At 52.8% G+C, this 20406-nt stretch overlaps 2 protein-coding genes across 15 annotated transcripts; both read right to left on the bottom strand.

Annotated features, from left to right (window-relative positions):
- Positions 1–206: 206 nt before the first annotated feature.
- On the bottom strand, positions 207–7032 carry Sirt7 (sirtuin 7). 3 transcript variants are annotated; one of them, NM_001107073.1, is made up of 10 exons: positions 6788–6903; positions 6584–6721; positions 6376–6480; positions 3956–4026; positions 3795–3867; positions 2816–2914; positions 2507–2743; positions 2283–2363; positions 1996–2102; positions 207–896 (listed from the first exon to the last, which is right to left on the bottom strand). In NM_001107073.1, the coding sequence occupies exons 1-10, from the start codon at positions 6881–6883 to the stop codon at positions 695–697; spliced, it is 1209 nt and encodes a 402-aa protein (NP_001100543.1). In that variant the 5' UTR covers positions 6884–6903; the 3' UTR covers positions 207–694. The 3 variants fall into 3 exon arrangements, with proteins under 3 accessions (NP_001100543.1, XP_008766699.1, XP_038942153.1); XM_008768477.4 differs by having other exon boundaries at positions 209–896; positions 2507–2914; positions 6788–7032; XM_039086225.2 differs by lacking the exons at positions 2816–2914; positions 3795–3867; positions 3956–4026 and having other exon boundaries at positions 209–896; positions 6788–7032.
- Positions 7033–7037: 5 nt separating this feature from the next.
- Mafg (MAF bZIP transcription factor G) lies at positions 7038–15564 on the bottom strand. Of its 12 annotated transcripts, none has more exons than XM_063269811.1 (4): positions 15324–15557; positions 11940–11970; positions 11775–11838; positions 7038–11693 (listed from the first exon to the last, which is right to left on the bottom strand). In XM_063269811.1, exons 3-4 carry the CDS (start codon positions 11808–11810, stop codon positions 11241–11243), a joined length of 489 nt encoding a protein of 162 aa, XP_063125881.1. In that variant the 5' UTR covers positions 11811–11838; positions 11940–11970; positions 15324–15557; the 3' UTR covers positions 7038–11240.
- Between the last annotated feature and the right edge of the window lie 4842 nt (positions 15565–20406).

Below are 20406 nucleotides of genomic sequence, written 5' to 3' on the forward strand. Positions count from 1 at the left end.
GCGACCAATGGCCTGTGTTGCAGGTGGCCGGGCTTTTGCATCTGACTCTCTACTGGTGAATGGAGCAGGCTTGTACCAAGAGTGTGCCTGCGGCTCTCCTCACGCCTTAAAGCATTCCTAGGGGCTGGGTTCTTCAAAAGTACCGCGATGTTGGCCCTCAGGGGCAGGCACCTCAGTGGTGCATGTGACAGTCATTGGGACACCGAGGCAATAGAGAGATGTTTAATAAGACTTGCTCAGACCGGAGGCTTAGATCCTCCCTGTGCCGCATACCCAATACAGAAAAAGGTTTCTATAAAGTGAACACTTTTAAGTAGTAAGTAGTAGAAAGAGGGAGGCCCTGAGACTAGCCTGGAGAGTGAGGTAAGGCAGTGGTGGACTCCTCTGTGGGCCAGGCCTGGGAAAGACGGGAGCTCTTCTTGCAAAGGCCTTGCTGCCACCTTTGTATAGGGGGGGATAGGATGGAGGTGTCCTTGAAGATCAAGCCCGTAGTGGGGCGATCACAGCAGTGCAAGTGAGGCTTTCCACAAGGACAGATGGCTAAAAACGACCGTCACCAGGAAGTGTCACCCCCAACCCCAGAGTTCTTTCCACTAGATCTGGTGGGGGCACTCTAGCCTTCACTGTGACACAGGACCCTAAACATGGGTCAAGCCATCTGCAAGGTGCCGACTGCTCTTTGTCAACACCGGGGCTACGCCGCTTTCTTCCTTTTTGCACGCTTAGCACAGCCCCTGCCGAACCAGCCTCCTAGGATGGGGGTGGCTGAGGCAAGAGGGGCACTCTGGTCCCCGGGTGGGGGCTCTTCTCTGCTCCTGCACAGTGACTTCCTACTGTGGCTACCTTCTTCGCCAGCACGGAGTGGAGTTGCCAAGGAGAAGATTGGGTCCTGCCACCTAACAGAAAGGAAAGCAGCATCAGGTAGGTCTGGAAACCCCTCAAATCACAACCCTCCCAGGCACAGGTAACGCTGTCTGAGGCCGCCTGTCATCTCGCCCCTTCCCCTAGGTCTGTCTTAGACTGGTTGGGCTTTGGCTAGAAGCAGCTTGGGTGTCACAAGAAGAGCCACAGGGGAAGATCTTCCTGGACCCAACTCAAAGGCCAGCAGCAGCCTCTTCTGTGTCTCACCCACTATCAGTGGGATCTGCACACTTAGGAGGGGGCAGTGCTAGCCACAGGATGGCTCCATCTCCAAGGATAACCTGCTAGCAGCTCTGGGCCCCACCTTTCACTTGTATGGATCGGGGCAGGTGGACTGGACCCTTTTCCCCTTCCCAGACTGCGTGACGGGGATGGGGTTGGGGGGGAGGCCAGTTGACTAGGGAGGCGTGGCCCGGAGACTACACCATGGAGAAATCATGTGTCTGATTGAAATGTAGAACCACATATTTAGAAACGTAAGATACAAATAAGCACTGAGTTAAAAAAATGAGCTAAGTCAATGTTTGAAAACGAAAAGAAAAAACACCCAACGACAACAGAAACAATGTGGCACAGGAGAGGCCCCACGTCACAAAACACCACAAACATAACATACAAGAATTGCCAGGCCCAGAGGTGAAGGGATCCTGAATTTCTTGAACCCTTTGATTAAAAGAAGTTATTGATTTCCCCTATAAGACCCTGAAAATTCACAGAGAAAGAAAGTGTAAACTTTTCACTCAATATACACACCAAGTCTAAATTATCACAATTCTGTATCAAGGCAATTGGCTTAATTTTTCCCCAAATACCCCAAAACCAAGGACACAGATTCTGTTTGAGCAGGGTTGCACAATTCTCACCCCTCACGCAGGCTGATAAGGATCTGTGGGGAGCATCCTGTAGAACACACTGGCAGACCCCCATCTCCTCAGAGATTCTGGGCACCATAACGTGGAAAAGTGTTCGGATGTGGTACAGTCTTGCCCCAGCCAGTTCCTCTGAGGCTCACAGCAGACAGACACGGCCCATCACACAGAGGGGCAGAAATGGGGCCATGCTGCACCCACTCACCGGTTGTAGACAGGGATCTCCAGGCCCAGTTCGTCCATGAGGAGCCGCATTACATCATCACATTTCCCATGAAGCTTCAGGGCAGCCCAGTCATCCTTCGGGGTCCACTGGGGACAAGGAAGGCAGATGAGGGCCAACTCCCTACCCTTTGCTTGTCCCTGGCAGACTGGGACACACTTGAACCTGTACAAGGCTTTCAGGGTGTACAAGTGTGGCACGTCTCCCTGGCTCTGCCGGTCTAAGGCCCAGGTCTAAGGAGGAAGCTCTGAGCACCCACCCACTGTTACCTGCAGGTTCACAATGTAGAGTTTGGGCCGACGGCTTGGGGGCTTCGTCATGCACCAGAGACGGGGGTACTTCTTCAGTACCTGTACGAGTGGACAGACACACGCAGTAGAGGACGATGCTTTAGATGCCAGTCTACTGCCCGCTGGTGTTAATAGCTCTGGGGAGGCGGGCCAGTAACACGCTCAATCCACAGTGCATCCATGGCACTGTCAGCAGCACATACCTTCAAGCTGGACCCTAAACACAGGATTGTGTCTGCTTTGCTAGCGGCCTCAGTCGCTGCCTCCCAGTTCAGGGGCTGCCCTAGCGTCCCCCTCTCCCCAAAGTGCACAATGGTGTCCCGAAGCTGAGTCCCACACTTGTGGCACGTCCGGCCTGTCAGGTGTCGGTGAAGGGCGGTACGCTCCGTCACGTCAAACACTCGGACGTACTCTCTGTTAGGGATGCAGGAGGTGCAGACCTGAGGAAGAGAGGGCACAGTGAGTGACATCTGCTTGTCCCCCAGGCCCTGAGTCCTCTGGGCACTGCTCACTTCAATATACATATTCCCATGGAGCTCAGAGATGGCGGTCCGTGGCAGCCCACTGCGCAGGTGGAGCCCGTCGCAGTTCTGAGACACCACGTGTTGCACCTGGAAAACAGAACATGGTGGCAGTTAGTAAGGGACGAAGGAGGTGCCCTGTAGCAGTGTAATTATTCTAAGCCCAGTCTGACCAAAGGGAGAGGTTCTCAAAACAAGGAGGTGACTGAAACCCAGGAGGGCCCTGAGGTGGAAAGGTGTCATGTTCTCCCTACCAACTTATATACTGGGAGCAGCCAGGAGGGCAAGTATCTGTTCTGCTCCCGCAAGCCTAGGAGCAGTTTGGGGCACTGGTCACAAGGGGAGGGCAGGAGCGCACGCGCACACACACACACACACACACACACACACACACACCACACACACACACATACACACACACATACACACACCACACACACACACACACACACACACACCACACACACACACACCACACACACACACACACACACACACACACACCACACACACACACACACACACACACACACACACACACACACACCCCTCCCAGCCCAGGCTTGTCTGCTTTCCTGCTTGCTCAGCAGGTCTCTGGAGGTTTCTGACAAGACTCCTCTGAAGCTAGGCTGCTGTCTAAAGACCCTGAACGGGAAGCTGAATACTAATGTCTGAGGGCAGGGGTTTCTCTTCTTGAAGAGAATGCAGAGCAGGGAGCAAACAGGAGTCTGAGCTACTGGACTATTTACCACAGGGATGACTAGGGGGTGGGATGGCTTCCCACCTGGGCACTAAGGGTCTTTCCAGCTTTTTGTTTTATTTTGTTTTTGACAGAATTCCTCTGTGTCACCTGACTGTCTTAGCACTCACTCTTGACTAGGCTGGCCTTGAACTCAGAGATCCCCCTGCCTCCACCTCCCAAGTACTGGGAGTGAAGGCATGGGCATGCCACCACCGCCAGCTTTCTTACCAGCTTATGCTTGTGCAGCTGGGTGATGCTCATGTGGGTGAGGGTAGGCTCTGCTTCGCTTAGGTCGGCAGCACTGTTGGATTTGAGGGAACAGAGGTGAAAGGGCCGCCAGGCAGATGCAGCTCTTCCCTAACCCTGGTAGAAAGCTGTAACATGCTCACCTCACAGGCCTTCCTTTCTGGAGCAGTGTCCACACTCCATTAGGACCCCGGTAATCTGGGATAGAGGCTGCCTGCACATTTGGACAAAGAGATACCACAGGTACTGCAGAACACCCCACAGAGGGCATGCCACTGCTGGCCTGTCTGATCCCCAAATGGGTTGTACCCCACTATGGCTCTTTCCTTCCATCCAAGTGACTTTCTTGTCCTGTCTGGGCCACCTTACCTTTCCCTTTTTTTTTTTTTTAAAGATTATGTATATATGTGAGTAAACTGTTGCTGTCTTCAGACACACCAGAAGAGGGCATTGAATCTCATTACAGATGTTTGTGAGCCACCATGTGGTTGCTGAGATTTGAACTCAGGACCTCTGGAAGAGCAGTCAGTGCTCTTAGCCGCTGAGCCATCTCTCCAGCCCCAGCTCACCCTTCGAATACCAAAGAACCCTACCCTACTTCAGGGTCCTTGCTAGCACTGAGCAGCTGTGTCCACATCTGTCTTGAACACAGAAGGGGGAAACTGTTTAGGCTCATCAGTGTCCGAAGGAACAGGTTTTAGAGTTCAGGTCACTATTTAGCAAATAGTGACCCCAGGAGAGGGTCCTCTGTCCACTTATATCCTGCAGCTCTGAGGTTTTCATTCCAACCTAACATAAAACCAGGTAAGCGTTAAGTAATTTCCCACGACAAACAAACAAACAAAACAATCTAGGAGCCGGGAGTCTTTGGATCCTGGCTGGGAAAGCCCTGTATACACTGCTGCTTAAGCTCAGAGAAGCGCCTGCCCTGGCAGGTAATTCCAACAGAGGGAAGGACCTCAAATGGTGCTTAGGTCACATTTACGAGCTGCGAGCAGAACTTAGTTAACCACCAGGTTTGTAGAGTCACTGCTGTAAAGCCAAAGCTGGATCATCGCAGGGCTATGAAGGGCTAGGCCTGGAATGCTTATGCCCCAGATGGCTGAGCTGGAGCAGCAAATGTTCCTCATTTTGCTCCTGGGTCATTGCTGTCTGTCTGTCATGCTTCCTGCCCTCACATTTCCCTGCAAGAGCCCAAGATGCCACTCCAGCAGCAAGGCCACCAAAGGGTTTCCCAGCTTTAAGGATTTTATGTCTGAGCCTGTAGTAGGTTTTGGACTATACCTTTGTAACAGAGGTCTTCTTTTGTCTGTTTGTATATGTCTTTGCATTTGTGCACATGTGTGTAGACCCACATGTTACATGTGTTGGTGTGTGAATCTCAATGCCCATCTTACTTTTTTTTTTTTTAACACATTTGTTGGGAGGGAGGTGCAAGGGTCATGAGCACAAGGAAAAGTCAGAAGGCTCCTTGTAGTCAGTCCTCTCCTGTGTGAGCTCTGAGGACCAAACTCCACCAGGCTTGGTAGCAAGTGCCTAGTTATTCAGGGAGCCATCTCACAGCCCCCACCCCCACCTTCCACTACACGTGGAGCTCATGGATTTGGCCAGGCTGCCTAGCCAGCAGGCTTCAAGGGGTTCTCAGCTTATCTTCCCGTTCTGCGGTTACAGGGGTGTGGTATTGCTTAGCTTCTTCATATGCATTCTAAGAGTTCAAACTCAGGTCCTCATGCTTGCACAGCAAGCATGTTACCCACTGAGCCATCTCACCAGACCACTTTAGGGCTTCTTCAGAATAGAAACTGTTCACCTGGGTCAAACATTCATTCCACACTCACACATGATTGTACTGATACAGTCACACGTTCAAAGGTAGTCATCCCTCAGCCCAGGAAATCTCTCAGAGTCAGGAGCACAGCATTTCTCGTTTGTACCTGTTGTACTGTGTGACTCTGTCTTTCTTTCTTTCTTTCTTTCTTTCTTTTTTTTAGACAGGGTCTTGCATCAAGCTTTGAGCCAGGCTGGCCTCAAGCATTTGACCTTGAGCTTCCTCCCCTACCAGGCTTCACCTCCTGAGTCCTGAGATTAGAGATTTGGGACTCGACACTGGTTTTTCATTTATTCACATGGATCAATGTCTCCACTTTAAGTGAGAAGCCATTAGCAAGTATTTGGTTACTACATCCTACTACCGCTCCGTGTTTGACTGGCTTTCATAAATTAAGCATTCTGAAACTCTTTGACTTAGCTAAATTATTATTTATTGATTGACTTATCTTTTAGCCCCTGACTGTTCTGGAATTCCCTATGCAGACCAGGCTGGTCTTGAACTTACAAAGATCCTGTCTCCCAAGTGCTGGGATTAAAGGCATGTGCCACCTTGGTCACTTTGCCTTAGTTAAATCTTAAATCTAGAATTGTTTTGTTCCGGATCTCCGAGAAAGGACACCTTGAAGTTATTTCAAAGGTGAGAGAGCATTTGAACTCCAGCACTGAACAGCCCAAGTTTGTGCCCCAGAAGGGGGCGCCCCACACCTGAAGCAATGTGCAGGCCGTCACTTACCGTGCTGATCCCAGCGCCTGTGTAGACAACCAAGTGTCTGGCACTTCGGACAGCTCCGGCTAGTTCGCGGACCTTCCTCCGCAACTCCTCTGGGTCATCACACACCTGACAGGAGCCAGAGCTGGTTATTCCGGCCGCAGCCCACCGCCTACAGGCTACAGGCTATAGCCTACAGCCAACAGCCCAGCACCCGCTGCCCGCGACTCGCCTCCTCCTGGCGGCGCTTGAGGCCCTCACGCCGCCGGCTCCGACCCTGAAGCTCGGTCACCAGATCCTCACTCTCAGCTAGAAGCCGGCCCTCCTCCGCGCTGCGCTCTGCAGCCGCCTTCCTCAGGATGCGTGACACCTACGGACGAGCAGTAGGTGAGCGACTGCGCGTGCCGGCGCGAGCGCGGGCATGGCAGTGGCTTACCTGACGGAGGCGCTCCCGCTGCTGCTCCTCCCGCAACCTCCGGACCCGCTCAGCCGCTTTGCGCTCCGAGCGGCTCAGACCGCCACCGGCTGCCATCGCTCCCTGGACTGCGCTTCCGGCTTCCGCTTCCGCCTCATCCGGCAGCTACAAAGACGCATGCGCGCGCCCTGCCTTTCCCACCCCTTCCGGCTCGCCCTTCCTATCCTGGTCTTTCCCTTGCTCCTTCACGTTTCAAAGAAACACCACCAGATCTCTTTAAAAGGCGTTTATTGATCATATACAAAATAAAGAAAACCTTATATATCACAAACATACACTATGTACAGCAATAAATACCCGGGGGGCCAGGCCCAGTGCCGCCCCTCCTGGACAATAATTTAGCAATAAATACTGCGCAGGGCACGGGTGGGCACCAAGGCTGCTGCCTGCTGAGGCCAGGTGACTTGATCGCTCTGCACTGATGCCAAGTCCAGACCTCACCTTGCAGCCAGATCCCCGATGGCCCTACCCAGGTGCTGGAGACAGGGTCTCACCTTGCAGCCACACAACAGCCCCTCCTCACTTGGATGTTTAAGGACCCTCACCCCATTTAGGGTACTCTCTACTAACCTCCCCCTGGCTTCAGCCCTGCAGGGCAGGCAGGGGCTGATCAACTCTGCTTGGACACACCTCTCAGCACCAGGAGACCAACAGAGCTGGACACACAATAGCCCTTGTCCTGTTGCCCTAAGTTGCCAGGAGAAGGCTTTCTGTACCCATTCCCATTTGGTTAAAGGCTTCAGGGACTAGCAGACAGAAAGAAATGGGAGGAAAGGTAGGGTTGGGGCATGAAGTTGCTGGAGGAGCCAAAAGCCCAACTGGGGCCACAGAGAACAGGGAATCTATCAGGGACACTTCCTGAACACTCTACCTCTCAGGGGCAGAGTACATAGGTGTGCAGCTGGCCCGGGAGGTATAGCACGCACCCAGGACACATGCCAGAAACAAGGAAGCTGTGAGCAGCTCGCACACCCATGCCTCTGTGTGGTACTAAGTCTGTCCTCTCCACAACTGCTCCCAAACCAGGCAGCCAACAGCACTTAGAAAACATGCCAAGAATTACTCAGTGGCTTTGGGGGGGGGGGGGATCGTTAATGTGTTGGTTCCTTTCACCAAACCACAGCCTAAAAGAGTAACTCAGAAGATCCCAGAGCGGAAACAGTGTAGCAGGCTGTGGCTCAGACACCCCAGCTGTGGATGGGAGCTTTGGCCAAGTGGCCACACCAGAGAGGGAGGTAGCAGGGAAGTGGCCTCACCATCTCCAAGTGGGCTGTAGCTTATCAAAACTGCAAATCCTGGCCTTGAACACCAAGGCTGCTGCTAGCACAGAGTACACACGGACCTGAAAGATGAACTGAGAACAGCCTGCTAGGAAGCCTGGCGATGGTAGTGGTCCCTGTATAACTCAGTGTTGCCGTGGACTCCCTGCACTGATGGTACAACACCCAGACTAGCAGCTAGACACAACAGAGGGGAGGACTCTCTGGGACCATATTCTACAGAGGAAACTGACCCACCTCCTGCGGGTTTTCTTTGAAATCTGAGTGTCCATGTGGAAGGAAGGAGTCGGGCAGTCAAGATAGGAGGGAAGTCACACATTACGGTTTACTTAGCGGAGAAGTTTGGGAGACCTGGCCTCAGCCCAAGCTCTCCATTCGCTGTGTCAGAAAGTCAAACACAACACCCTCACAGTAGGAAAACGGAATTAACAATGATCAGGAAAACAGCCAACAGTCACAACTGGACACAGGATTTACTGTCAAGAAATCAGGGGAATGGGGCAGGGAGTGGAGCTGCAGGGCTGGCTCAATAGGGAACGTTCCCCAGACTCAATAAGAAGATACTGCAAACCTGAAAGCCTTGAGCACGGCTCTATCCGGTTCAGAAGCAAAGATCTGCTACTCCTGTTTAACACACATCTAGCCTCAGCCTCCTCTTCCTCATCCTCCCAAAAGGCTGGACCCATGCAGGAGGCCATTCTCAGCTATACACTACAGCCCAGCCAGAATCAAAGCACTCAGAAAGCCTGTCCCTCTCCTCCTCTAGGCATGGGCCAGCTCTGCTTGCCAGTCGGCATCAGCAACTCACTGGATACCAGTTAAGAGACAAAGGGAGGGAATGAGGTCACCTGGTAACTTATAATCAACAGTCCAGATTTCCACCCATATCCGACTCAGGCATCAATGGGAGTGTCTGAGCACCTTGAGCCAAACCAGCCTACCAAAAATGCCAGGGTGGCAGAGGTCCTGCTCCCAGAGCACTGCATGCTGTGTCAAACTGAGTGAAAATCCTGCTGCCTACGAGGTAAAGGCCTATCAGGCCACAGTCTTTCCTTTTACCAGATCACATTTCTGTGCTTGTCAGGGATCCAGGGCCCCAGAGAAGACACCAGCAATGTCAGCAAGAGGCTACAGGCCATGTGACCACAAAGGGATGTAGCCTCTTATGGGTGGGCATCCGCCTATGAGGAGCTTCCTGAGCCAAGCCTGGAAGGGGGCAGCCTCCACTGGAAAGCTGGGGTGAGGAGGCAGGCTTGGGACCTGCAGAGAAGCACCTCCAAGTCGAACAGCGGATCCCTGGAAGACGCAGATCCTGAAGGAGGCAGAATAGGGCCCAGAGCCAAGAGCTGCAGACACTGGGAAGAACAGACTGGGCCCGAGGGCCAAAGCCTTTGTCTGGCCATGGTGGAGGCCTCCAGGCTCTCACAGTGAGACAGGGAAGAATGGGTTGCCCCAAGTGGGGCCCCTAACCAATCTGCCTGGGAAACAACACCCCACAGAACGGGGTTTCAGAAATACACGAGTGACAGGACTCCCAATCCACAAGGTAGGCCCCTGGGGCGGCCTAGCTGAGGCCCCAATGAAGACTCTAGGAACTAAGCTGAGGCCAGAAGGAAGACGGCCGAGGACAGGTAGGGCACAGCCCTGTGGGCACCCACAGTGACACCTTGGTCCCTGCAATGTCACCACCCAGGGCCAGAGGTGGTGGATGTGGAAGCAGCATGGGGGCCCGATAGCTCCCAATTTCACTTACTCTGCCACTGCCTTAAGCCAAGCCCTAGACCCACAATGCCAAGCCAAGGCTCAGAGGGACCAAGTGGCAGAGGAATGGACAAGTGCAGAAGAATGTGAGCCAGCAGGCAATCTCCTGTACTCCAGCGGCAGAGTATGTTCTGCCTGGGTCCAGCAAGCCAGCAGAAGCAAAACCACAACAAAAATCCAAAAGACAAACACACATACACACACGCACACACACACAAAAACACAGGGACAGCCACAGGTCAAAGGTCACCAGAAGCACCAGCACTTTACGGCTGCACAAAACCTCACCAGGCACGGACAACACCACGGCACCGGCAAGACGGAAGCAGGAAGGGCGAAGGAGTAAGTCACTTTCGGTACAGTTGCAAAAGAGATATCAAAGAGGACAGCCTCTGGTAGGCTCGCAGCCTGGCCTTTTTTTTTTTTTTTCTTTTTTTTCTTTTTCTTTTTTTAAACTAAGTTTTATAAGTAATGTCTGATAACTCTGTGTATAAAAACTAAACTCCAACAGCCACAGAGCTGTCCCCAGGTTTACAAGAAAGGGATTTTTTTTTTTCAACTAGCAAAGTTTCTACTATACTTTCTTCCCTTATCCATTTATACGGTCAAATGTTGTTTTCTGTTTTTGTTTTTTAAGACAATTTTATAAATACTCTGCAGCTTTTTTTTCTTTTTAGCTCTTAAACATATAATTTAATAACTCCGTAAAAGGAACTTCTCTTTTAAATAAAGGGCTATATAACCACACAAATAGGTCATGTAAACAGTGACACCGGACCCATCGCAGGACACACTGACACACCTTCCACCCACACTCATAACCGGCGATTTGGTCTTATCCGGTGCACTGTGCCAGGCTCCAGCACCATGGTTCCTGCCCCAATGCCCAGGCTGGTGGCCTATCCATCCAGGGGCTTCAAGATATAACCACGTTTCAGGGCAGAGCCCATCTCCTCCTTCTGGATCAAACTGAGGCCCACTGGAAATCTGAAAAGAAAGCTTTCAAGTCCCCCTGCAGACCACCAGGAAGGGCAGACCCAAGCCCAGTACACTTGCCCACTTGCACTCTCGTCCATTCCCACAGTGCCCACTCCGGACTCCTAGCCTGCATGGCCTTGGTACAAAGGGGTTAGGGGCAACCCAACATCACTGTTGAACTGACCGATCCCAACGTACAAAACACAGGCGTGACAACAAAGATGATATCAAGGGGCTCAGCCCGGTGCCCCTGGGTGCAGGTTGTGCTTTGCAGGGAAGGAAAGAGGGAAGGGAAAGTAGAAAGGAAGGGAAAAGAAAGGAAGAGGGACGGGGCTGCCAACTTTGCCACGCACCTAGTGGCCCCTCAAAGACCTGCCTGGCAACTGCACGTGTCCCTATGACCGAGCATCTGTCTTGGACTTTACTATTGTGATGACGCTGGTGGCAGCCACCTTGCCAGGGACCAGGGGCCCCAGGCCAGCAGCAAGGGGACCCCGAGCCGGGGCCACAGGGCTGCGGGCCACGGTCCTGGCAAAGTTCTGCAGGGCCTCATACTTGGAGCGCAGCGCATCGAGCTCCAGCTTCATGCTGGCATTCTCAGAGGCCAGCTTCTCCACCTCCTGCTGTAGCTCCGCCTTCTGCTTTTCCAGCTCCTCCTTCTGTGTCACCCGCTTCACTCGACAGCTGGCTGCGTAGCCTCGGTTCTTGAGTGTGCGCCGGCGCTGCTTCAGCTGGATAATCTCTTCCTTGGATAGGCCTCGCAGGTGCTGGTTCAACTCTCGCACCGACATGGTCACCAGCTCCTCATCAGTCAAGCTGGTGCCATTCTCGCCTGGCTCCCGCTTCACCTGGAGTGGCACAGCACACGGGGTCAAGGCAGAGTAGGAATGCCCAGCCCAGCACACCCCGAGCCCAGCCTCTCCACTCACCTTTAAGGCCTTGTTTCCTTTATTGGGGGTCGTCATAACCCGGGGGACACAGTGAGCAGGCACTCTGCAAGACACAGAGCAGAGATCAGGACCCTGAGACTCTTACACCCCAAAGGGAAGCTTGCTGCCTAGTGCTCAGCCCACAGAACCCTGCCCTCACCTGACCTGAGCTTGGCTGCTTCAGAAGGCCCTTTCCCTAGAGAGCCAGGTGGGAGGTCGGGGAGATTTTTTTCCCAGGGAAGAAGCAGCAGCGATGTGAAGGCAGAAGACAAAGGGAGCAGAGAGAGATTAGAAGGTCTGGGCTGCAGGAGGGGCAAGCCTAGAAGGAAGCTGAGCTTTAAAAATAACCCCAGTGCTGCCCCAGAGCGCCCTGTTCCTGGCGAGTCATGCTGACTCAGCGTATCACCTCCCTCCCTTCCTGAGCTGTTCTCCCGTTCCTCTGGCCAGCCAGCAGTTCCCCAGGAGACCCACTACTGGGACCAGCAGCAAGCAAGGGTCAGTCAGGGACCTTGTATTCCAAGGTCCTACTTCCCAAACATGTTCCCTAAGCTGGCCCAGGACAAAAGAAAGCCCTTTCTCCCTCTAGGACTTAGGAGGTTGCTTCCTGCCTCATTCTGGCAGAGGACCAGGTTTGTTCTAACTGGCTGACTAGGAATCCTCTCACCTTCCAGGTAGCAGGCAATCCGGCTGGGAGGAGCTGAGCCCAGGCCCCTCCAGTCCTCCCTGTGCATCTCCTTTACAGATGGGGTAACCATTCTGTGGCTTGGTTGCAGCATCCTGTACTCTTGCCCCACCCGACACAGGGTGTTTCACAAGGGCTCCCACAATTAGCAGAGGAAGAGCACTGTTAGCTGGAAGCAGGCAAGAGCCAGCCAGCCCCTTTGGGTCACTGACTGGTCTTTGGCTCTCTGCCTAGGGTCAATGACCACAGGGCCAGGGAACAAAAGCAAAACAGCTACCTCCTACAGTCAGCGGCCCCTCTGGGCTCAATCTCATTTCAGCCTTCTGAAGCCTTGCCAAGGACATTTTTTGTATACCTAGGCTGGGAATCCCCACTTGGCCCAACACCCACCAGTCCCACGGGTAGAGATGCAGGGAATGAGGAAGGACCTGCAGGTGAGGTTGCCGAAGGTCTCTTTCAGAAGGCTGAAGGCTGTGAGCACTTCAGGCAAAACTGTGCTGGGTGGAGAGTTCATCTTATCAAAGGAAAGGATGTGTGAGCCAGGGCAGCACTAGTGTTCTCATTAGCCTTTCCTACCACTCTTAGCCTTGAACAGGAGGTGTGGCTACACGCAAACATTAAGCAAGCATGGAAGCCAGAGAGACTTCTACAAGGGTAAATAAATTACGAGCATTTTCAGAGGCCACAGTCCTGCTAGATCAAAGAGAAAGGCAGAACTCAGATGTGAGAGGTCTGAAGGGCATCTGTCTGTCTTTCTTACAAGTTGGCCCTATACCCACACACTAGGAGTGTGAGTCAGGTGAGGGGACAGCCTTAGCAGGAGCTTCCCTTACGCATACTGCTGAGCTCAAAATGGTGGTGACTTCCTGAGATCGCAAAGAAAAGTGCAGAGTGTGGCGGCTGGGAGCTAAAAAGTGCCTCCTCAACAGATTTTACCCTCTGCTAAAGGCCTGAACTCAGCACTAGTGCAGCCAATTGCCTCCTGATCAAAGGTGTGTGCATGTGTGCGTGTGTGCACACACTAGCAAACGTGCATGTTCATATCCATTCATGTATGCTTAAGGGGGGGAGGGCAGATCTCAGGAAAGACAGTGCCTTCAGCTACCTGCCTGGCTTCTGCAAGCCTAGGGACACACAGTGACTAGGCAGACAGTTTTGGGGGACAGCTGTGCTGAGGGATACAGTTCAGAGATCTTCCAGAGCCTGAGGAAGAAGCTCAGAGTGGCTGATCTGGACCTGCTGCCTTCCAACAACTCAGCCCTCCTCCAAGTCCTTCACTCACTGTGATAGACGGTCTCAAGACATCAAGGGACTCTGGACCACCCATTCAGGCTAACAGAAAAGAAAAGGTTTGGGCATCTGTCCTCTCACAATGGGTAAGCTGGACATTGGCCTCAAGCAAGACAGTGAGACCCTTTCTTGCTCAATCTTGCCTGTAAACTTCAATGCAGGAGAGACCCCCAGCTTAGGTCTTCCCTCCTTCAGATATTGGCAGTATTTGAAAGGGACTTAAAATGTTAAGTTCACTGAAGCATAGTGCCTCCGGAGCTTAACACTTTTCTGGGACCTTTAAGTTTCACAGGGCATAAAGTTCTACCCCCAATGAAAACACTACACCTACAAGCAGTTTCGAGGTTCAGTGTGCTAAGTGTTGAGGGGACAACCTCTTAGCACAAACCACAAGGTAAGCGTAAGTGTAGCCATGAATCCCTGAGCAAGGAAAGCAATACAGAATAGAGTTCAAGAACCTTCACAACTGATAAGTCGGTAAACAGCCATCAGCCACACCCCACGCAAACTGTAACTTCCCAAGAGTCTCCAGACACCCAATATGGCACACACTTTTTGGTAACTTCAGGCAACAGTGGGACCCCAAACTCTTCTGAAAGGAATAACGCTGGGAAAAATAGAACTACACCTTCCACTCCATGGTTGCACCTCAAAATTCCCACCAGCTGCCTAGATCCACCCTTTGGGAACCTCAGCTGGTTAGCGCTGCCCCAGCTTCTCTCAAGCCACACACCCTTCTTCACTGCCTCCCGGTCTCTTCCATCCAGGACCGACGCAGCCTGGCCATTCAGGGTCACTCAGAAGAAAAGCTTGCTTCCCAGACAGAGCTGGCTCGGCCCACCTAAGCTCCTCCCCTCGGCGTACACCGATCCGTCTCCCAGTTTGGGGAACTGCCCCAGTTGTGGGACCCGGGCCAGGAGCCCAAGAGCCTGGGAGGGATGCGCAAGCCTGGGGCTTTACCTTCCACCCCGGGAGAAACCTGCGGCGCGCCCCTGTAATGCCTCCTTCGCGGCCTTTGCCTCCAACTCACAGGTCCGTCAAACTTAAACACGACCCAGGATCCTGGCCCGACCTTCTCCGCCCGGATCTAGCCCTGTCTCCCGACTAGACGGGCCGATAGCAAGCCCGGGCCCCCCGCCCTGGCCCAGCGTCAGCAGGAGCACCGAGTGACCTCATGCTGATGACTCAGCACGTCTCCGCTGGGCTCGCACGCGCGTGGCGAGCCCAAGCCGCGCAGCAGGGTCTCCCCGCCGCCTCCCCTGTGGGCCCGCGCGCGACCCCGCCCGCGCGGAAGCCGACGGACACCTGATGAGTCAGCAGCTCGGTGCGGCTACCCCGCTGACCCAGGCAGACGCGCGCACCTCGCCCTTAAATCGCGCCCCCCGCAGGGCACCCGAGGTCCGCCGCCGCGCGCACGCCCGTCCCCTGCCTCGCCGTCGCCCGGTCCACCGACACTGGGGTGGCACCGGCGAACAGCCCTCTTTTGACTAGCGGGGAAACCGAGGCACGCGCCGCCGTCGGGTGTGCCGCAACCCCGAGGCCAGGCCCCGTCGCCCGCCCCAGCCCCGCGCACTCACCACACTGCGGGCCCGGGCGGGCCAAGGCGGGGCTGGGGCGGGGCCGCGCGCGCGCGCTCCGGGGCTGCGCGGGGCTGGGTCGGGCGCGAAGGGTCCGGGCCGGGGGCTTAGGAGTACTGGCCGCTTGCGCGGGCCGGGCCAAGCGCGCTAGGAAGGCCGGGCCGGACCGGGCTCAGAATCCGCCACCGCCGCCGCCGCTCCTCAGACGTCACATGATGTTTGGTCACGTGGGTTCCATTCATGAAGCGGCGACGCGGCTGGCCTAAGCTTAAAGGGAAAGGCGAGGCGGCAGCAAGGCGAGCGCGTTCCCATCACGCCTGCGCAGCCCCGCGCCGTCGCCCCTGGCAACGCCCGCCGCGCCCTGGCAATGTCTCGCGGGAGTAGTCCCGGGCGCTCGCCCGTCTGGCCACATGTTCGGGCAGTGTGTTTCTGCGGGGTGTTTTGTTTTTCGCGGCGCCGACTCTGCTGCATCAAGTTCCCTCCAGGTCTCCATGCCAACTCAGACCGAGATCTATGGGACAGACCCTGAGTGGGTATTTTTCGGGTTTGTTTGCTTGTGTGATTTTCGATTTTCTTCACTTGGATACAGTTTCACTGTACATCAAGCGGACTGGCTTTCAATTCCCCGAGATGCTCCTGCCTACCCCCCCCCCCCGCCCCAGAACAGGAATCACAGACTAGTGTCACCACGCGGGAACCTATTTGCTGTTTTGAAGATGTGACACAGTCGTTTAATTTCTTACCCCATTCTGCTGCGATGCCCTTATTCTAAATGGATCAGCAGGCTGAAAAGGACGCGGCTGTTGAGAGGCACAGCCCTGACGCCAGCGCAGATCCCCAAAATGTACAAGATGACACTAGGGCTTGGAAGATGCTCACAAATGATTCTAGTCTCGAGAGGGTGCGAGGGGCTTCACTATCTCTGCGGGTAGTATGCATGCACTCAGTGTAAAAATTGTTTACTTTTCTAACCCTTTGGTGCACTAAAAACTTCTCTGGGTGCATTCTGCTGCTACTTTTTCTGAGAGGAGACTACCCGCTGCTGTTGAAAAAGTTAAAAAGAAGGAAAATGGGAGGAATCAGGTTTTCATTTCGAGGTTCCGAACTTTCTATTTGGCCTTCCCTTCCCTTCTCAGGGAACCTAATAAAGGTGGTTCATCCTGTAAAATGTGATGAGGAAAAGGGGGCAGGCAGGCCGGAAGCGGGGCTTTGTGTGTCCTTTGTGATCCACTATCCACTAGGGCGATTTTTTTTAAAGATTTATTTATTATATACAAGTACACTGTAGCTGCCTTCAGACACACCAGAAGAGGGCATCTGATCTCATTACAGATCGTTGTGAGCCACCATGTTGTTACTGGGATTTGAACTCAGGACCTCTGGAAGAGCAGTCAGTGCTCTTTTTTTTTTTTTTATTCGTTTATTATATATAAGTACACTGTAGCTGTCTTCAGATACACCAGAAGAGGGCATGGACTTTACAGATGGCTGTGAACCACCAGGTGGTTGCTGGGAATTGAACTCAGGTTCTCTGGAAGAGCAGTCGGGTGCTCTTCGCTGAGCCATCTCTCCAGCCCCGCAGTCAGGGCTCTTAACCACTGAGCCATCTCTCCAGCCGCAAACTTGTTTTCTTGAGGCAAGGTTTAGACTAGGTTGGCCTTGAACTCTCAGAGATCGGACTGCCCCTTGCTGGGATTAAAGGCCTGTGCCACTACACCCAGCCTCAAAAAGTAGTTCTTTCCATTGTATTTCTTTCTTTCTTTTTTTTTTCTTTTCTTTTTTTCGGAGCTGGGGGCCGAACCTAGGGCCTTGCGCTTCCTAGGCAAGCTCTCTACCACTGAGCTAAATCCCCAACCCCTCCATTGTATTTCTTTGGGGAGTGTGTAAGGGGTCTTTATCTCTCACTGGCTATAGCCAGAGAGAATTATTCCTTATGCCCTGTGGTGGTTTGAATAGAAATGGCCCACATAAACTCGTGTTGAAATGCTTGGCCCCTGGACTGGAGAGATTGCTCAGTGGTTAAGAGCACTGACTGCTTTCCAGAGGTCCTGAGTTCAAATCCCAGCAACCACTTGCTGATGAGCTCTGATGCCCTCTTCTGGTGTGTCTGAGGTCAGCTACAGTGTGTGTAGTCATAAATAATAAATAAATAAATTTTTAAAAATGCTTTTAAATGCTTGGCCCATAGGGCATAGCACTAATAGGAGGTGTGACCTTGTTGGCAGAAGTGTGTCACTGTGGGGGCAGGCTTTGAGGTCTTATATACTCAAGCTATGCCCAGTGTGCTTACACTTTCCTACAGCCCTCAGATCAGAATGTAGAACTCTAAGCTCATCTCTAACACCATGTGTGCCCTCATGCTGCCATGCCTCTCTCCATGAAAATAATGGACTAAACCTTGGAAAAGTGTAAGCCAGCCCCAATGAGATGTTTTCCTTTAGAAGAGTTGCTGAGGTCATCGTGCCTCTTCATAGCAATAAAAAACCCTCACTGAAACATGCCCTCTGGGTTTCTGTTACTTATTTTCATCCTCCCTTTGTTCTTTTCCACATTGTGAGATGGGGTCTTCGTCTGTTGGCTGGCATGAGCTCAGCAGCAGTCCTCCTGTTCAGCCTCCCAAATGCTGAAACTGCAGCCGTGAGCTCCCACACTCTCCATGTTATTTTTTTTTATTGCGCAGACCAGCTGCAAAGTCTCGCCGTCAAGAGTAACTGGGACTTGCTGGGCATGTTAGCACATGCCTTTAATCCCTGTCCTCAGGAGACAGAGGCAGGTGGGTCTCCGAGTTCAAGACCAACATGGTCTACAAAGCCAGTTCCAGGACAACCAGGGCTACACAGAGAAATCCTGTCTCAAGAAAACAAAAAGGGAGGGGGTAAAAACTGGGACTCCAGACGTGCATCGTGATTGACAAGCCCTCAACCTATCCCTCACCCCCCCAGTGTTAGGGATCTAGCCCAGGGTATTACACATGTTAGGGAAATGATCAGTCACTGGACCACCACAGCCCAACCTCAACACACACACACACCAGCAGACATTAGGTCAGAGGCCTGGTACATCTGTGTGTTCTGAATCTTGATCACTTGGTCCTGGTCCAAGGGAGGACCCCTGAGCCACTTTTCTGCACACTGCTAAGAGGGACCGGAAGGGTGAGTATAGCATTGGGCTATGGAGACAGCACCCACTGGGGTGACCTGGCAGGACATTCAGATTCACATCAGGACTGGTCCCTTCGCATGCTCTTCCTTGTCCCTGTCACCTTGCCCGAGTATCATCGGGAAGCACCAGCTGTGGGTAACGGGGTGGGGGGGTTGCTGGGGGGGCTGCCAAAGGGTAGGTAGCAGTTGCTAGGCAGATTCCCACTGATGTCCCCAACCCCTGTAGTGACAGTTTTGGAGTTTCGGCTTCTTTGAAAAACCACAGAAATACTACAGGAATGTGTTTTCATTTTAATCCCAAGTGTGGGATATGGGGCTGCTTGAGATGGTTTTTGCCTCATGCTCTAGAAGGGTGTGGTTTTGCCACTACAGATAGTTTCTGTAATTGTGTGATGTTTGGAATTCTGGGGGCTTTTTGCAGAGTATATAAATGCTAGGACCCCTGAGAAGTGGGTTGTTGGTTGGTCTCGGTTTGTTAAGTAGTTGTACGCAAAGAAGAAACAAGAAGGAAGGGGGGTTGGGGATTTAGCTCAGTGGTAGAGCGCTTGCCTAGGAAGCGCAAGGCCCTGGGTTCGGTCCCCAGCTCCGAAAAAAAGAACCAAAAAAAAAAAAAAAAAAAAAAAAGAAACAAGAAGGAATTAGATATCCTGATGGCAAAGATCATCAAAGTTGCCCCAAGGAACTCAACACCCCTCATCAGCAGGAAATAGTCTAACAATGATGTCATTCCCTTTCTGACCACTGACTTTATTCAGGGATCTCTTTCCTTTCCTCTTTCTCTTTTTTTCCTCTGTTACCTAGTGTTAGGGGTTGAAGGGGTGGAGAAGGAAGAAAAGCTCACGGGGTAAGCTTCACCTGCCTTACATCCTGGTCCTCACAGCATCGAATGTGGCTTTCATTCACACATTAGAGAGAGAATTTGTGAGTCTTTTTTTTTTCCCTAAGGTTTTCCACTTTCGGGGAGTCTCGCTCCCCGTTCCTTGCTCAGCACTCATAGGAACCTAGTCTTGGGACAAAGCTTGTGAGTGCACACATCCAGGGCTACGAGGGGCTAGAAGAAACGATCAGAAGATGGGACTGCCCTGGAGATGATAGGGCAGTGGTATGGAACTGCCTCCTTGTGGTAGAGAGCCCTGGGCTCTGGGGTTAACACTGAAGCTGGTGTTAGATGTCTTCCTGGGTCGTTCCAGGTGACTCGGGCTCCAGAGTCTTCCTTAGGATAGATCAGGTCCTGTGCCTATAGAGCAGGCTAATGTGCTTATATTCACAGAAGGGGTGCTAAAGGAGCGTAGAGTCCATACTGAAACAAGCCCCCGGAGCATGTGTGGATCATTTATGTGCCTCACCATATAAATCTTAACTACTCAAGAGCCCTCTACTGACTGTCCAGACAGGCTTGGGATGCTTGTCCCCGGGAACAGTGAAGAAGAGAGGAGCTGGATCTCAGAGAACATAGAGGCTTCCTAGGTTCATAGGTCTTGCAAAACAAGGCTCTTTTTGCTGAGTGACACTTCAAGAAGTCTCCCAGGAACCCATCTGCCACATGGCATCTGTACCACCAGCTCTTGGGCAGTGACTCAAAAGTCCTGGTCCCCATGACTCTAGCACCGTTTCTTAGCATGGATGGATTCTGTCTTCTGACCCTTGTAACAATCTCAGCCACCCTTGGTTCTGAACTGCTCAGGGGAAGCTGGGAATCGAGGAGTAAGATCCTGCTGCTTCCTCAGCGAAGAGGAAGACCTCTTTTCTCTGACCTGTTCTCCGGTGCACAGGAAGACTTCTGCACATTCAACTAAATCACGGACTCCCTGAAGCTTGTGTGCTGGCTGGTCATGCAACGTCAGTTTGACTCACACACGAGAGCTATCTGAACAGAAGGAACCTTGATGGAGAAAATACCTCCATAAGATGCAGTTGTAAGG

This window comes from Rattus norvegicus, chromosome 10, assembly GCF_036323735.1.
Source record: "Rattus norvegicus strain BN/NHsdMcwi chromosome 10, GRCr8, whole genome shotgun sequence".
Taxonomy (NCBI): Eukaryota; Metazoa; Chordata; class Mammalia; order Rodentia; family Muridae; genus Rattus; species Rattus norvegicus.

Excerpts from the sequence above, each read along its gene's own strand:
- Sirt7 (XM_008768477.4), bottom strand. The coding sequence starts at position 6,883 with ATGGCAGCCGGTGGCGGTCTGAGCCGCTCGGAGCGCAAAGCGGCTGAG. Across the intron at positions 6,481-6,583 it reads TCAAGCGCCGCCAGGAGGAG|GTGTGTGATGACCCAGAGGA; the intron begins GCGAGTCGCGGG and ends GGCTCCTGTCAG. Across the intron at positions 3,868-3,955 it reads CAGAAAGGAAGGCCTGTGAG|TGCTGCCGACCTAAGCGAAG; the intron begins GTGAGCATGTTA and ends CAAATCCAACAG.
- Mafg (XM_006247913.5), bottom strand. The coding sequence starts at position 12,550 with ATGCTGCAACCAAGCCACAGAATGGTTACCCCATCTGTAAAGGAGATG. Across the intron at positions 11,971-12,438 it reads GATTGCCTGCTACCTGGAAG|GGAAAGGGCCTTCTGAAGCA; the intron begins GTGAGAGGATTC and ends CTGGCTCTCTAG. Across the intron at positions 11,694-11,774 it reads AAGGAAACAAGGCCTTAAAG|GTGAAGCGGGAGCCAGGCGA; the intron begins GTGAGTGGAGAG and ends GTGCCACTCCAG.